This window comes from Psammomys obesus, unplaced genomic scaffold, assembly GCF_907164565.1.
Source record: "Psammomys obesus unplaced genomic scaffold, mPsaObe1.curated_primary_1811, whole genome shotgun sequence".
NCBI lineage: Eukaryota > Metazoa > Chordata > Mammalia > Rodentia > Muridae > Psammomys > Psammomys obesus.
In genome coordinates this window covers 3,317,620-3,335,764 of record NW_026586550.1, presented here as the reverse complement: position 1 = coordinate 3,335,764, position 18,145 = coordinate 3,317,620, and the positions used below count along the sequence as shown (strand labels likewise).

Sequence of the window (18,145 nt, the reverse complement as noted above, 5' to 3'; positions counted from 1 at the left end):
TGGCTGAGTGCAGGTATTGGGTATAAAATGCTGATGTCACCATCTGGGTCTCTGGATGACGTCATCTTCCTACAGGGAAAATTTCTGCTTCTAAGGTGGATCAAGCTAGTAACCGACTGTGCAAATCCCACCCAGGAACGAGCCATTTCAAAGCCAGCCTCAGTCCGTATGATAGTTTGTGTAACTCAGCCTTACTCTCAGCTGGAACCCCGTGATGACCGGGCTCTACTCTCGTGAACTCTGAATCCTCTTCTTTTTTCCATGTGAGAATCCCTGCTTCTTTAGAGCTCCTTTAGAGTCCTTGAGTCACAGCCTCGTGATCTGCTTCTCAGCCTAAGCACATTTCACTTTGAAACTGGCAATTGTGGACTGAGGAAATACTCAGTTACAAAGTGTTTGTCATTCTTCAGGCTCTGGGTTCAGTCCCCAGCACTACATAATTCAGGGCTGGTGGTGCACATCTGTAATCCCGGCACTCAAGAGACTGAGGCAGGAAGGTCAGACTTTCAGGGTCATTCTCAGTTATGCTGTATAGTGAATGGAAAAACACCTGGTAAATGCATTATAGCCAGTCTGGTTTCCTTTTGTTCTGAGATTTTTTGTAATAATGATTGCTCTATCTACATGTATACTGGCACGCCAAAAGGGGGCATCAGATCACATTATAAATGGTTGTGAGTCACCATGTGGTGGCTGGGAATTGAACTCAGGACTTCTGGAAGAGCAGCCAGTGCTCTTAACCTCTGAGCCATCTCTCCAGCCCCCTTGTTCTGAGATCTTGAGGGCACAAGGTTTTTACTGCACTGGTAGTTTTAGAATGCATACACACACACACACACACACACACACACACACACACACACACACACACTGTTTGTCTGTCTTTTTAAGGTCTTGCTATGTTTTCCAGGCTGCCCTAGAACTCTTGGGCTCATAGAGCACCTTTTAACCCAGTTTCACAAGGACCTGGAATTATATAGGTTCATGAGAGCACACCATTGTGTCTAACTTAATTGTTTTTATATTTTGTCTAGATTGTGATTTCAGTGAACCACATGAAATTCACTACTTTTTAAATCTTTATTAAGTGTCGCATAACATGCACATTGTATACAATATGCTGCATAGCCTGCTAGCAGGAACAGGTGACCATAGCTGAGAACTTTTTTTTTCATCAACCAGGAAAATGCTTCCTTAGTCAATGTTCTCCAGGCCCCTGGACACATGGTAGTGATTGACCCCAGAGACACATCTATCTCATTCCATCAAATACCCCTGGCACTGAAGTTGGGCCACTCTTTTTACCTGGCCCCTGTTGGTGTACTTGTGAATGCACACAAAGCACTCCCCCATGACAGCAAGGCCAGGAAAAATCCTGAACCACATCTCTGCCCTGTGACCCACACTCCAAACCACCACCGGCTCCTCCGAAATTCACTATTTCTAATATGCCAGAATTGTTGCAATTTGGCAATATAATATGAGTTCAATAAAAAACTCTTCTCTGTGAGAGGGTTGGTCTGAAGAAAACTATTATACCTGAATTCTCATAATCTGGAGTTAAAGTAATAGGATGCTGTAGCAATGCTGGATAACTGTCACAAGATGGCATATATATGCATACATATACAAACATATTTATACATGATGTAATATCTTCACCAAGAACATTCTTCATATGGAATAAAATACAGTTTATACTTTTCCAGACTGAAGTTTAGACATTAAGCCAACAATACTAGAAATGTCAGTCCAAGAAAAAGTAATGTGTGTGTGCCTGAAACTATTACCATTGGAAAACTACCCTTTAGACATGTGTCACTCATCTTTCTTTTGTTCTGTCCTGAAGGATTGCCTATGGATGCCTAAATGCACTAAGTTCGGATGGTTTTTGCCCTATACTCCAACACAGAATGAATACGGAGCTTGGAAGCACCACTACATTGCTTGTGTCTCCAGCCTGGACTGGCTGACACCCAGGGAAGCTGCTGCTGTCTATGGAACACTGAATGAACCCACAACAGAAGATGAGGAGCTCCAGGAGAGACAAAGAGAAAAGTACCTAAGAAAAATGATTTGGGAGAAAATTGCATTCCATAAGAGTAAGCCGCATTATAAAGATTTCTGTTTTATCCAGACACCGAACAAACAGGTTTACATACAGACTCCCATAGAGAGAGCACGGGAGCTACTCCTCAACACGTGCTCAAAGCCAGCTTCTGCCCTCCTTGATTTTGTACTTTCAGTTAATCGGTAATAGAAAAAAAAAAGATTTTAGATGATGTATCTCAGAACAAACATTCACCTCCACAGCTGCCTACCTCCTCTCAGGTTTGTAAGAGCATAAACAAGGAAAGGATCCTGTAAAATGGCTCAGTTGCTGACATACTTGTCATATGTCTCTCATATGACCTGAGAGAAAATTGCCAGAACTTACACAGTGGGGGAAATCTGAGCTATGGTGCATGTGCACTGTAATCCCAGTTCAGGAAGGAAGAGACTGGAGGATTCTGGGAGCTTCCTGGACAGACAGTATAGCTGACTCAACCTCAAGCCTCTGCTGGTGTGCTTGAACCCATACATCTGTGCACACACTTGTATACATGCATATGGCTTCTCCCACTCCCTTCCCCTCACCACATAAAAGGAGGAGGAAGTGCAAACATAGGCAAAAAACAAGAAGTAAGTTCTGGACTGGTGAAAAGAGTGACCATGGGAAAGAGAGCAAGAGGAGCAATTGCTCTGAAAAGAGCAAGAATAAACCAGGGATGACGCCATGTGTTCAGGGAAGCCTCTGATGTGCACATGATTTTACACTGTCAACTAACTTGGGCTCCCTTTATCTTTTCCCTGACTCTTCCCTGGGAAGATTGAAACTTCCCAGAGATGTTACCTCCAGCCAAGGACAGAAAGGGATGGGAACCTATGGGCTGATTATCTGGTCCCCACAAGAAGAATGTCTTGTTCTCTGAACTTTGTTGATTGACTCAAAATAACAGATAGCAAATAAAAAATACTATTGGAGTGTGTACAAGTGGATATAATTATTGTCATTTTGAATATTGCCCTGGCATAGCTTCCTTGATGCCTTGCTCTACGACAGTTTGGTTGTGGAAAGTATGAAGTAAACATTAAGCCTGCTGCTGGGGTTTTGGGTTTTTTTGTTTTTTGTTTTTTTTTTTTTTGGTTTTTTTTTTTTTTTGCATTTTTAAACTTATTTAGCACAATTTATTCACTTGGTAGCCCAGCTGTAGCCCCTCCCTTGTCCACTCCCAATCACACTCTCCCTCCCTCTTCTCTTCCCATGATCCTCCCCCAGTCCACTGATAGGGGAGGTCCTCTTAGCCTATCTGACCCTAGCCTATCAGGTCTCATCAGAACTGGCTGCATTGTCTTTCTTTGTGGCCTGGTAAGGATGCCATCCCCCACCCCCAAGGGGAGGTGATCAAAGAGCCAGCCACTGAGTTCATGTCAGAGACAGCCCCTGTTCCCCTTACTAGGGTACCGACACTGAGCTGCCAGGGGCTACATCTATGCAAGGGTTCTAGGTTATCTCCATGCATGGTCCTTGGTTGGAGTATCAGTCTCAGAAAAGACCCCTTGGCCCAGATTTTTTGGTTCTGTTGCTCTCCTTGTGGAATTCCTGTCTCCTCCTTCCTTTTTATCTCCCCCTTCTTTCATAAGATTCCCTGCATTTTACCCAAAGTTTGGTTATGAGTCAAAGCATCTGCCTCAATACCCTGCTGAGTAGAGTCTTCCAGAGGCCCTCTGTGGTAGGCTCCTATCCTGTTCCCTGTTTTCTCCATCTTCCAATGTCCATCCATTTGCCTTTCTGATGAGGATTGATCATCTTACCCAGGGTCCTCCTTCTTGATTAGCTTCTTTTTTTTTTTTTTAATTTTATTTTTTCTTACATCAGTTACATTTTTTTTTATTTTATTTTTCTTTTTAGTTACATTTTGTTAACTCTGTGTCCCAGCTGTATCCCGCTCCCTCATTCCCTCCCCAACCCCACACTCCCTCCCTGGTCTCCTCCCTGCCCCTATCCAAGTCCACTGATAGGGGAGGACCTCCTCCCCTTTCATCTGACCCTGTTTTATCAGGTATCTTCAGGGCTGGCTGCAAAGTCCTCCTCTGTGGCTTAACAGACTGCTCCTCCCCTGGGGGGGGGGTCAAACAGCCTGCCCTTGAGATCCTGTTAGAAATAGTCCGTGTTCCCCTTACTTTGGAAAACTACTTGGTTACTGAGCTAACTTCTTTAGGTATACAGATTTTAGTATGTTTATCCTATATTATAGGACTAGTATCCTTTTACAAGTGAGCATATACTGTGTGTGTCTTTCTGCTTCTGGGATACCTCACTCAGGATGATCTTTTCTGGATCTTGCCATTTGCCTGCAAATTTCATGATTTCCTTGTTTTTGACTGCTGAGTAGTATTCCATTGTGTAAATGTACTACAATTTCTGTATCCATTTCTCCGTTAAGGGACATCTGGGTTGTTTCCAGCTTCTGGCTATTACAAATAAAGCTGCTACGAACATAGTTGAGGAAATGCCCTTGTTGTATACTTGAGCATATTTTGGATGTATGCCTAAGAGTGGTATAGCTGATCTAGAGGTAGCATTATTCCTAACTGTGTGGGAAAGCACCAGATTGATTTCCAGAGTGGTTGTACAAGGTTACGTTCCCACCAGCAGTGGAGGAGGATTCCCCTTTCTCCACATCCTCTCCAGCATGTGTTGTCACTTGAGTTTTTTATCTGAGCCATGCTGATGGGTGTAAAGTAAAATCTCAGGTTCATTTTGATTGCATTTCCCTCATGATTAAGGATGTTGAGCATTTCTTTAAGTGTTTCTCGGCCATTCGATGTTCCTCTGTTCACTTTTTTAGAGGAGTTACTCAAAGCTCGACCCCCCTGGCTGAGTGGAACACGCTGCTCCAGGTTGCGGAAATGCACGAGCCCGCCTGGTGGTCCTCATCTGCAGAGACATGGAGCTAGGCTCGATGAAACACTGGAGAGACAGTTTGTTCATACATCTTTAGATGCTTTGTCCAAGCAGTAAGCAAATTTCTACCTATCGGGGGCTCAGGACCTTCCTGTGTCACCATGAATTCATCATAGGATTATTTAGCCAACATAGGAATCTTTAGTAATTGTATGGTTCATATTCTATGTTGTCACACAAAAATTAATGATTTAATGTTCAAGAATAGCAGTCTTTAAATACTTTCTTAAGATGAAAATATATAATGTTCAAAACATGTTTAATATTTTAACCCTCTAGTAAATTTATATTGTATGTCATACATTTTCTAAAGCAGTTAAGCAAAAATGACATTTCCCTACATTTTTTATGGAATAAAAGTAACCACACAGTGTGTTTGTTAGTCATCTTTATATTGTTCTAGTGAATGCTTGACATAAATAAACTTGGAAGGAAGAAAGGCTTATTCTAGCATGTGGCCTCATGACCACTTGGTTCCCGTGCTTTGGGTGTGGAGTAGCACAGTGCATCATGGTGGAAGCATATGACAGGAGAGGCTTACTCACTCTATGGTGCCCAAGAAATGAAGAAGAAAAGGTGAAGAGCCTAGGGTCCCATTATTCCCGTTAAGAGCCAAGATGACCAACTTCCTTCCATTAAGCCTACCTCCTAAATCTTCCCCACTTCCCAATAGCACCATGGACTGGTGACCAAGCCTTTAATACTCAAGGAAAACTGCAGATCCAAATTTGTAGCAGCATCCAAACAGATTTGAACAAAACTTCCATTTATACTTGTAAACCTAAACACAATACTCTGGCTATTTTCAGTGACCCAAGTCATAATACATGATGACAGTGTCAGGATTCAGTTCTTCATCTCTCTACCTATATTAGCTGATGTTTGTAACATCCACAACTTTCACAGATGCTTAGAAACTAAGAAAAAACTTTGTTTTGTTTTTCACTTTGTATTGTACACTTATGTTTCAGAAGAAGACACTAAAGTTTTGATGAAGACACTAAAGACAGGTGATACAACTCACCTAACTGTCATAAACACTGGGACCTAAATTCTTATATTCTAACATTCCTTCAGCCTCACCACCAACACCACATGCATATCTGTGTCTGAACATTTGTGAGTGTGGAATTATGTTTCAGGGAAGGCACATTTTTAAGAGGCATAGGGTGCCTCTTGTCCTTGGTAAATGGGGGGTAGGGATTGGAAGAGAATGGAGACATCACTCAAGAACCCCTAACGGCCAGAAGTGAATTAGGAATTGCTGGGCTCCCCTTTTTAAATACAGTTTTGAGCCTTTAGGTGTATCATAGTATTTCTTTTAAGAGCCCAATAAAAGCTAAGTGAGTGTCAAGAAGCTTTACAGAGAGAGACCAATGGGGCAGATTTGGCTCTGCTCAACCACGGACTCCTATTTATTCCTGTTCCTCAGACTGCTAGGAAAGTCTAAGGATGCAGAGACAGTGGACCTTTGCTGCCCACCAGTCTTCAGAAGATATTGGCAGCTTTCAAAAGTTGTGTTAAGATTACGTTCAGATGCTGCGAGTTGCTACTTTCTGTAAAGGTTTCATATATATGATGAAATACATAATTTGGAGATGAAAAAAAAAGTCGTGTTAACAGAACATTAGGATTTCATCCATCCTCTTGTCCTCTACAGAAGCCATCTATCTGGGAGTCACTCTTACTCTTTAATAAAGAAAAATCATCATGAGGTTGGCAGAACTAATGACAACTCTTCCTGTGCTTTGCAACCACGTATCATCCTAATATCATCTCAGATTCCTGCATATGAGGTATTGCTGTGCTAGGAGGCTTGCCCTCTACCAAGTGGCTTTTTTTCTAGTCTATCACAATCTTTTGGCTGCCATGTGTATGAAAATGATTCATCTTTTGAAAAGAAAATTGTCCAATCAAGTGAACATTTAGAGACCCCACACAGTTTTAAAAATTAAAAGCAATAAAAATAAAAGTAACCAAACTTATTTTGAAAAGCATGAGAGGTCCAACTTGCTGTTCATGCAGTTAGTGTCAAAACATACCCACTGCATTGAATTTGTTCCGCTTAAAAAAACACCCAGCATGATGGTTAAAAATAGTTAAGGCTCTTCTAGAATTCCCAAGAAGTTTAATAACATTCTGGGACCAATGATTTTCAAAAGTGGGTTAGAAGTGCTACTTCATGTTCTATTTTAAAATGGTGCCATTTAATTAAAATATGATCCTCATTACATGAAATTTTATAGCTGTCTATTGTAGCACTTACTTGTAATCCAAGCACTTATGAGGCTGAGGCAGGATAGTGTGAAGCCAACCTGGACCATATAAAGAGTATCAAGCAAGCTAAGACTATATAGTAAACTCTGTCTCAAAATATAAAAATAAATAAAATGAAATGAAGTTATATGTTTTAATTATATATATAATTAGAAGATTTTTAGTTCTACTTAAGAAGGCCATTGAAAATGGTATTAATTCAATTTTATTGTTTTTAATGAGCTTATATATGTCTGGTGTGTACAAAGATGGAGTTGCAAATGAACCTCATATTTTCCTCAGAATTAAAGAAGAAAAAAGAAACTAGCAGAAGTTTAGTTTCTTCCTTCTGTACTTTCTGAAACAATTCCTTAGTGGTGACAGAATATTGCACATCAGCTCGGTTCTTTGATGGATTGTAAAGCTCACACACACCGACGCCTCCTTCTCACTTCTAGATGGTGATGGAGAGCGTTAAGGTCGGCGTCGTGGCTGTGCTATACGAGCACAGCGGAGTGACACTGGAGGGCCTGCTTCATCTCACAGACAGAGCTCTGCAGGGACGGAAGGCACAGAGCCTAGGAATATTCAGCAGTGGAAACAGCAGAGAAATAGACTTACTCCAAGGTTGGTCTGGGGATTGGAGGAGAACAACCACGCAGCTTTAGTGACGGCAGCGCTTATCCTTAAGGATGACTTCCACAGCACTTTTAAGTTCTGATTCCCTAGCAAGCATTCATTTTTGTCTTCATAAAGAAAGTAAAACAACTTTTGATGATAATCTTAAATATAGTGATTAAAACACAGCATAACATCACTACCATAATCCTTTAGAAATGTTCAGTTTATTCACATTCCTGTAAAGCTTTTCCATCTTGCAAAAATTGAAACATTTTGTTAAATAACACCTGTCTTCCTCCCCTAGCCCTGCTCCCTGATAACCATTGAATCCTTTAAACACGTAAATTAACCCACTTGCTTTGTCTTTTTGTGACTGGCATTTTCACTTGTACTCTCAGGATTCATACACTGTACCCACTGACTGTTTCTGCTTTAAGTCCTACTTCTAATCTACTCCGTGTAGGTGATCCAGTTTGTTTCTCGCTCTATCCGCTGGTGTTCATTTGGGTTGTTTCTACTTCTTGGCTGTCGGGAATAACTGCAAACCTCTTTTGTTCTTGCTTTCACAGTTACGGAAATATACTTACTAGTATGAGATGGTGGCTTTCTTTTTAACTTAAAAAGCCTTTCTTCTTTTTTTAAAAATAACTTTTTCTTATCAACGGTGTACAAGCATACAAAGTTCTCTGTGCCATTTATTTGTTACACGTTTTTGTTGTTTGTTTGTTTTCTTTTATACAGTTTCTAATTTCATTGTATTTTGATCTGCACATCTCTGCTGATGAGTGTTGCTGAACATCTGTCATGTGCTAGCTGGCCATTTGTGTATTTTCTTTATGAAAACAAGCCTTTGCTCATTGAAAAGTGGGCTGATTTTGTATAGGTTGAGTTCAAGATATTCTTTGTATGTTATGGATGCTAACTCCTTATCAGATAGGTGATTTGCAAGTGTTTCTCCCCTTCTAGAGTGTCTTAGTCACTGTTCTATTACTATGAGGAGACACCACAACAAAGGCGACTCTTATAAAAGAAAGCCTTTAATTGAGAACTTGCTTATGGTTTCAGAGGGTGAGTCCATTATCATCATGGCAGGAAGCATGGTAACAGGCAGGCAGATTGTGATGCTGGCAAAGTCACTGAGAGCCTCATCCTGATCTGTAAACAGAGAAAGAATGGCATGGGCTTTTTGAAACCTCAGATCCTCAGCAACACACTTCCTCCAGCAAGGCCACATTTTCTAATCCTTCTAATCCTTTCAAATAGCGCCACGCCACCTTCTGGTGACTAAGCATTCAATTATGTAAGCCTATGGGGGCCATTCTCATTCAAACCATGACTTATAGGTATCATTATGCTCTTTCTTTTGATGTACAAAAGTTATAAGTTTGATGAAGGTTCAGTAATCACAGTAGCAGTGAACACCAAGATGGATAATTGGTGTGCACTTGCCACCTCTGAAGAACTCTGCTTGGCTTGTACTTCAAAGCAGACTGGGAAGGAATGGCTGACATAACTAACTTGTTATGGGAGGTTTAAAACTCTCATCAATGTTTACCTCTTTTAGGGAGAGAGGAGACAATGAATGCCTTTTAATGAACCTTTAGAGTCTATCCTTCATGTATAAGTTTGCATTCTCCCTTTCTTATACCTAAAGCAGAATTATTTTAATTTTATTAATTGTAAACCTTCCATCCATGTGGGATGAGGAAAGAGGAAATAACTCAGATACTCCTGCTTCCGGGGAACTTTGCAAAATGGCACAATGAGTCATAAATCATTCCCAAGGAAGTACAAGTAGAGTTTGAGGTGGCTGCTAACTCTGGGAGCCTTGCCTGCTCAGCCATTTTTTTTCATTGATGGTTGTGGGAGCTTTTTCAGCTTTGGAAATTAGTTGCAAGATCCTAAGACTTGACTGGCTATTCAATTTAAACTTTGTGTTGGAGGCAGAAATACAATGTCCTAAACATAAATGTATAATACTTTATTAATCCAGACTGCGAAGGATCCTGTGGCCACAGTGCTTTTCAGTGGCACTTTTTGTGGCCCTACCATGAGGTGTGGATACACTGGAGTGCTTGGTTTGGTGGTCAAATGCTGGGTTTTGGATTTGTGATTTTATTTTCACGAACAGCTAACAATTCTTGTTTATGATGAGGTAACAACCCAATGTTGATATTTTCCCCCTTAGGCTATAAAATTTGTACTAAAAATTTACTGTGGCCTGAAGTGAGAGACTTCTGGGAGAAACTAGGAAGCTGTGTGGCCACTGAAGAAGAAGGGGGACGTGTAGACTTCTTTGTGCCACTGGGAGCATCAGGTCAGCGTCAAAAACACTCTAGAATGGCAGGAGTCATGTCTCCTTGTGATACTGTGTTGTGTGTTTCTGAAGTGTATCACAAGCAAACCCATTTAACATAACAAATTAGTGGCTCATTCCTTTTCATCACTGTAATTATTGCATGAAATACCATTACACAGAATACTATAATTTGTTCATCTATTCAAAGTATTTTATAAGTGAAGTTGCTGTGAGGATCTGTGCAAATATGCATCCACGTCTCTAAGGTATACAAGACCCCAGGGTGCACAGTTAACTTTTACAAAGCAGGCTAACCTGTTTTTCAAAGTAGTTGTACACTTTTATGTTTCTAGAGAGTATGTCTGAGAACTTGAGTTGCCCAGCCCTGTGATACTTGTTTTAGTTTTAGCCATTCAAGTAGATACAGAAGCATCTCATGGTGGTTGTAATTTGCAGTTTCTTAGCAAGTCAAGATGCTGAACATCTTTTTATGTATTTATCCACAATTTATGTATCTTCCTCACTGTCTGTTTATATATCTTTCACATTTTGAAAAGTAGATTGAATTTCCAGTTTATGACTTACGTTTTCCTTCTCTAAATAGTTTCTTCTGACCAGCAGAACTTCTTAATTTTGTTGAAATCAAATTTATTATCTTTACTTTTGTAATTATGTTTTTAGCATCATATTATTTAATTAATTTTTTATTCCAATAGGTATTTTATTTTTCCAGCACCATTTCTTTTAAGGAAGACTGTTCTTTTCCCTATGATTTTTATTTGCAAGTTTACTGCAATCTATTGATTATATGGATTTCAGCCCACTGTGGACTCTCTATCTGACTTCATTATCAATGAAAACATTAGGCATATAAGCCCATCTGCTTCCACCATCTTGTTCTAAGAAGCAATTTGGGTATTTATTTTTGGACCATAAAGAATTAAAATAACACATCCATTACATATTTAGTTTCTTCCCAAGTAATTTAATCTATTCACTGTATCCAATAATCCACATACATATTCCAATCTGAATAAGGGGAGAACAAAATTTAAGACAGGGTTTCTCTCTATTGCCCTGGCCATCCTGGAACTTGTTCTATAGACCAGGATGACCTCGAACTTTGAGATCCATCTACCTCTGCCACCCAAGTACTGGGCTTAAAGGTATGCACCAGTACACTCAGCAGAAGGGGAGAAATTAATGCCGTGTTAATTTTTGATCATTTTGTTCCATCTTGTGATTATCTGTGGTAAGTCTGTCCACTTTCAACCACAATTCTCCTTTTACTCAGATTATTTTAGGAAACCCCTGTGAGGTTTTCTCTGTCTTTGGCTTAAGTATTCTGAAGTTGAATATAAGTATTTGCTCTTGTTGTGTGCCTTCTCTCCACATCTTATTGCTTCTCAAAAATTAGGTGTTTGGACATCTGCTGTGGGGATAAAGGCGAGACGTTAATGGGCTCTTGATCAGTGGGTTTTAATTGAAGATGACAATTGCCTGTGCTCGTTCACGGCCAGCTCTTTCAGGCTTCTAAGTAACATCTGACGGCTTCGGGAGAAGCCTGTGAGTACACTAATGCAGGCATTGTTGGTTGTGCAGAAGCGGGCATAGAAATTCTTTCTCAGCTGTCTCAACTAACTGGCACCCTCTTCTCCGCCCCCGCTGGAATCGCGACTGGCTCGTACCAACACAGTAAGTGTACCTGAGAGCTGGCCGGTGCGCCTAGAGCTGGCCGGTGCGCCTAGAGCTGGCCGGTGCGCCTAGTAACATGCAGCCATGGCAGATACTGAAGGCCAAGCACTAAGAAAACATGCTCCTGTCTCATTTCCCTACCTCAGCAACCAGCAGCTGTATGTCTTTGCTATACAGCTAGCAAAGACTATACAGCTAGCTTTGCTATACAGCAGCTGTATGTCTTTGCTATATACCTAGCCTGCTCTGTCCACAGCAATTGCTACTCTCCCTGAAGGGATGTTGTCCCTTCCTCAGCCATGTCATTCCACATCATTGAGTCATTCATTTAGAGGGAGATTTTTTTTTTTTTTTTTTGCTGCAAATATTTTGCTTCAAGCTACCATTTACTAAAACCCTATTTCAAGAGTTCAGCAAAGTTGTCCAGGTGCTGATCTAGAGGAAAAAAGTGTATTTTCTCAGTTAAAAAAAAAAAGGAATTGATTTGGTTTTACTTGGGAGCATGTAGCTCTAAGGAGATGGAGACAAGATTTGCTTAGATTCCACTCAGTAGCATGATCAGGAAGAAAGATGGATCAAAGGGGAAAATACACCTGCATGTACACTTTCATTGACACAACAAGGCTACTAATGTTGGATAAAAATAGAACACTGGCTGGCTGACAAGAGAGCCAGGCGGCTATCCGGCAATGTCACTCACCACTTCCTCCTTTAAAACCCTTCTGTTCATATCAAACAGGGCTTGAAATGCCTTGGAAATGGGAGGGGCACTGATTCTTTAGTCTCAAAGGCCTTCCATGACTGGGGGAAGTTGGGCACTGATTCTTTAGTCTCAAAGGCCTTCCATGGCTGGGGGAAGTTGGCAAGACTGTGACACTTGTAAGGGAAATGATTCTATATAGATGGAACAGAAAGCACATTGACTTCATACTTCACACAGTTCTGAAGCAGACATGGCCGGTTCACGGGAGTTCACACAGACCTGTGGCTCTGTGGTTCTGTGGCGAGAATTGCTTAACTCAGCCCAGCAAGGATTGGACCCTGTTATTTCCCTAAGGAACAGCTGTACTTCTTTCCCCTCCTGTTTCTTTTCCTTTCAGTTTCTTCTAACTCTCCTTGTAAAAGAACACATTAAAAAGTTTTGTACATGCTTGTCAGTGACAGGAAAAACAAAGTGGCTCTGACCATCCATTCAGGTAAACGAAGACTAAATGGGCTACTGTTTCAGCCTGTAATTCTTTGCAAGGTGGCTAATGTTCTTACACTTCCACTGTAAGCATTTGAATCTTTTGGGTCCCTCCAATTTGAGGAAGAGATAGGAGTAGCTGCTGTGGGTTGACCTTGCACAGCATGGCAGGGGGCGGGAAGTGCTGAGGAGGAAGAAGTCTCGCTTTGAGAACGACGAGATCCGTTCTTACATCCATCTACGTGGCTTCCCGAAGCACCAGGCAGAGATTTGATTTCTAATTCCAAGTAGAACATGTCAGCCTTATCTGCCACGAACAGACGGGCACTCACTGTGTCCTTTTTGAGTTTCTTATTTTACCACTGAAAGCAGGCTGTGACTATGTGTCTTTTTCTGAGAAAGAACACTATGCCCAGTATGAAGACAGCTGAGTTGGTTGTGCTTTAAACAAGAAGTAGAAATCTGCCTCAGCTCAAGCATTGAATTACTTGGATAGGTAGATAGGCCTTGTCCCAAATAATAGGTTGGACAGCACCTGAGAAACAGTGCCTGAAGTGGACCTCGGCCTCTACATGTAAGTGCACACATGTGCACACACAGACACATGGGCACCTGCTCTGAGGGGGGGGGGGGAGAGAGAATGAACCAAGTCTTTAATAATAAAATTCACACTCCTGTCAGTTCTCAGTGACTGGCTGTGGCCAGAGCGGGGTCAGAATCCTCCTTCTAACTACTTTAGCGAGTCCAAGCTGCAGGCATGGTCCAGCTTCACAGAATTCCTGGAAGACACCTTGAAATCAGTGAGGACGGAGTTGAAGCCGCTCTTTAAGAACCTGCAGGCGAGCATCAGCGGCCGGATGATAGGTATGGTCTCAGACGCTGCTGCTCCAGACCAAGCCAGAGCTTCTTTCTTACCTGCGCAAACTCAAGACTGAGAATGGCATGGGCCAGCCCAGTTGTAACGCACCTGCTCAGACATCATCTTTGTTTCCAAATAGTCAAGAGGAATACGAGTCATGTTCAGAACGCTGGAGTTGCCTCCAGTTTTCACATTTCCCCATTCATTATTCCTGTGGCACTCTGTCTGCTCTGGGCAGAACTTGGTTTCTACCCAGCTAGAGCAACCGTATCTTTTCTCACTACAACTTGTTCCAGCCCGAAGCACCTGTAGCTCACAGTGTGCGTTACACAGCTTGTTATACAGTTCAATGATCTGTCTAAAGTACATGATCCATCCAGATGCTTCCGGCAGATAAGCCCGTTCGGGTTCCGCTCCAAATATGTAAATAAATTATATACTACAATTTCCTTCTTAAACAACAAAATCAAATACACAGCTTCATGCTAGCTCCATGGTCTTTACATCACCAAATCAGTTTTCCATTCCCACTCAAGGTAATTCCCTTGATCAAATTACCATAATAATCTTTGTGGAAAGATACATGTCTTAACATTAAGTCACAAATTAAAACAGTTCGTTCTTTAAAATAAAACACTTTTCTCCATCTGGGAAAACATGTCTCCCTTCCTCTATAACTCTTTCTTCACATTTTAAACATATCCCATCTGGGTAAGACACAGTGTCATTCAAACATCGCAGACCTGTGCCGCCTCCTTCCCCGCTGTGCACAGTAATAGCAGCACGTGTGAGCGCACACAGATGTTTTGTCCATCAGCACATGTCCTATATCTTGCTTCACAAATGCCTCTTAGTAGAGATGTCACCCTGTATCTTCTTGTGCTATCTGCTCTATTACGTTGAGGAAATGTTAAACCAGTATTCTTAAATAGTTAAGAAAATATAAACAAGGAGAAATAATTTCTCCCTTTTCTTTTGTAATACTAAAGATTAGATAGAAAAATGGAATAGTAAGTATTTTTATGGCAGTATGTTGGTAAGAAGTTAATGAAAAAAGTTTTCAAGTAAAAGTGCGTAAATCTTAAAAAAATGAAAAGATTTCTTGTATGTAAGCTATTTTCTCTGAACTTAAAATATTTACATTTTGAACACAATGTTAGAAGGTGCTGGAGGATATTCGATTGGATCTAACTTACATGATTTCTGGAATTTTTGTCATATTTTCTTATTGTTTGATTCTTATATTTCATTCAACATCGGTTTTGGGGTGTTGAAATTAGTTTGGCTCATTTCCTATTTTACAATAGAACTTCTCATGGTAATAGTAAAAATTGGGTTCCACTCCTTGCATTGTTGTCCACTAAAAAGTAACTGTGGTGATTGTTTTCTTTACCAGCACATGTCTTACATGAAGTAAGTTAATGTGCTTTACATTTCAGGGCGATTTATGCTTGACGCTCTGGGTATGAGCAGCTTTCTAAATAACCAAGACACTGCACAGACTCTGGCAGAGGGACTGATGGAGCTGTCAAAAGAAGGATCTGTAAGTGTTTTGTTGAAGAAAGAAAACTGGAAAAAATTTGAGCACAAATAAATCCTTAGTTTATATTTGTTACCTTTTTACCAGTTTATCATTCTGGGACATAGTTCCTCAGAGAAATTACATCAGTTTATAAAAGCATCCACAGAGAGATTCTGGGCTCAAGATGTACTAAGTATATAAAACAGAGAAGCAGGGAGACCTCTTGGGTTATTTAAAGTCTGTTAATTTGTGCACTGTTTTCTATCTTGTGCCTAATTTCAGTTAGAATTGACTTTATTAGAAAATATGTTCATGGCCTAGTATTTCAGCTAAATATCATGAGCCATGGAACTGAAACACATGAAAAATACAACAAAGAGCAAAGGGATGATGAGAGAGGGTGGGAAAGAAAACAACAACAACAATAAAATAGGCAAGCCAGCATTGGAGACAGGGATAGTTGGTAGAGTTTCAAGAACCATTTGTATTAACAGGCATCTCAGACAGTCCACCAGGGAAGGCAGTGTACATTTCAGAAAACAGTAAGGGATTTGTCGGCTGGGGAGATAGCTTAGGCAGGAAATTGCCTGCCTTGCAAGTACGAGGGCCTGCATATGACTCCCAGGCCCTATGTGAAGGAACATGAGGCACGGTGGCAGACGCTTATAAGCCAAGTGCTGGGAGGGAGGAACAGGCAGATCCCGGGCCTCTCAGGCCAGCCAGCATCACTAACCTTCGGGAGTTCCAGACTAATGAGAAACTTTGTTTAAAATAAAAAGTGGACAATGCCAAGACTGTCCCTTGGCTTTTTTTTTTTTCAGGACAAACCTCTGGAATTTTTGTCATGCTTTTTGCTGAAGAAATCTAGTAAAAAGAACAACGATTTTGAAGGAAATGATATTCTGACAGAAGGTGACCTGAAAGAAGCATGGGATCCACTCATGAAGGTAAAAGTTGCTGCTCTGTTTTTATGCCATGGTGGCTTCACTGTTGAGCAAGGCTCGTGTAGTGAAGAGATTCTCCAGAGAATGATGGCTTTCCAGGAAAGCTCCCAGCAGTCAATTGTTTTAGGACTATCATTGTCGTGGCTGCTAGTAAATAGGGTGTCTCATAGTACTAACATGAGTGGCCGTGAAGGCACAAGAGAGCACAAGCCCCTTCACTGACTGAGAGCTGTGTTTGCTGTAGGAGAGCTGCTAATTTACATTTTACTTCACCACGTAGCTGAGTTCTCACTGACATTCCTTGAGAAAGAAAAAAAAATATTTGACTAAGATCTTTTGTGTTGTGTATGAAACTAAGACACACACCTTTAATCCCAGTGTTTGGGAGGCAGACACAGGTGGATCTCTGAGAGTTCCAGGCCAGTCTAGTCTATATATGGAGTTCCAAGCCAGCCAGGCCTACCTAATGAGACTCTGTCTCAACAAACCCAAAACCACAAAAACAAACAAAAATAAAAAACAAAAAGACAACTCTTCTTTCTCTTTTCCCTCCTCCTCTTCCTCTACCTTTCCTTCTCTTCCTTCTCCTCTTTCTTTGTAGTCCAGACTGGCTTTGAACTCACTGTGGAGCTGAGGAAGACCTTGAACTCGCGCTCCTCCTACCTTGTATCTCTGAGGTTCTGGGTTTGCCAGTGTGCAGCTCCATGTTGGGCTTATGAAGAGCTGAGATCAAGCCCTGGGTTTCCTGACTCACAGGGAAACATGCTACCAACTCCACTGCATTTGAAGCCTGTTCTTTCTTCAGTTGAGACTCACATTTATAAGAGAAAAAAGTAAGGTTGAAGCTAATTCTTCAAAAAAGAAACTTTCACCAGTCCTCTATTCAGAATCCACACTCCTGAGTAATGAAATAATCAGAATTCATTGTCATTCACAAAACTGATTTATTCTATGGGAAAATACCATTTCAGAACCATTTATGCTCAGGGAAAAGGCATTCGAGTGCTTAGGACACTGCTACCCAACACAGAGTCACCATCTGGACTGTCAGCTGCTATAGACTTGTGAGTTGACACAGCAAATGAGTCCCCTGTGTCCTATCAACATGACACTCATGCTTCACTAGAACACAGCACAGGCAGGTCACAGGAGACCTCTTGGACATTTCCCCTGCTGAGCAGCCTATTACTCTACCTCCGAAGGAGCTATCTCCACATATTCAAACTATACTTATTTGTTTAGAAGAGCTCATAAATCCACAGTTATAGGTGTATCAATAATGTCACCTCCCAGATGAAAGCCCTGAAGGGACTTGTGTAGCAAGGGCTTGTCTGTCAAATACAGTCTCTTCTCTGTCTCTGTATCTCTGTCTCTGTGTGTCTGATATCATCTTTTCACCCATCTGTCCATCCATCCATCCATCCATCCATCCATCCATCCATCCATCCATCCATTCATCTTAATTATTACACTGAATATGAAATGTCCCCACAGGTTCCTGTGTCAAGTGTTTGGTTGCAGTGTGTGGTACCATTTAGAAGTCTCCAGTACCTACCTGGTCAAAGTTGGTTGCTACTGTTGCCCATTTGAAGGTTTTAGCTGGGTTTGATCTATGCCATGTAAGTTAGTTCTTACGTGGACATAAGTGGACATCGAAGGAGATGCTCCACCTTGCCTTTTCAATTTTAATGGACTGAGATGTTCTGAAAACATGAAGCAAAATAAATTGTTTCTCCATTAACTTACTTCTGTCAG

The 18,145-nt window shown here is 41.1% G+C and overlaps 1 protein-coding gene across 1 annotated transcript in view; it reads left to right on the top strand.

Annotated features, from left to right (window-relative positions):
* Ect2l (epithelial cell transforming 2 like) overlaps nt 1-18,145 on the top strand; it is a 76,485-nt gene that overhangs the window by 30,416 nt on the left and 27,924 nt on the right. The window contains exons 4-13 of the mRNA XM_055602111.1: nt 1,850-2,102; nt 4,893-5,061; nt 6,669-6,804; nt 7,723-7,891; nt 10,074-10,202; nt 11,787-11,879; nt 13,747-13,929; nt 15,364-15,467; nt 16,268-16,393; nt 16,442-16,449. Of these exons, the coding sequence (XP_055458086.1) occupies nt 1,850-2,102; nt 4,893-5,061; nt 6,669-6,804; nt 7,723-7,891; nt 10,074-10,202; nt 11,787-11,879; nt 13,747-13,929; nt 15,364-15,467; nt 16,268-16,393; nt 16,442-16,449 (1,370 nt within the window). The remainder of the gene's footprint in view (nt 1-1,849; nt 2,103-4,892; nt 5,062-6,668; nt 6,805-7,722; nt 7,892-10,073; nt 10,203-11,786; nt 11,880-13,746; nt 13,930-15,363; nt 15,468-16,267; nt 16,394-16,441; nt 16,450-18,145) is intronic.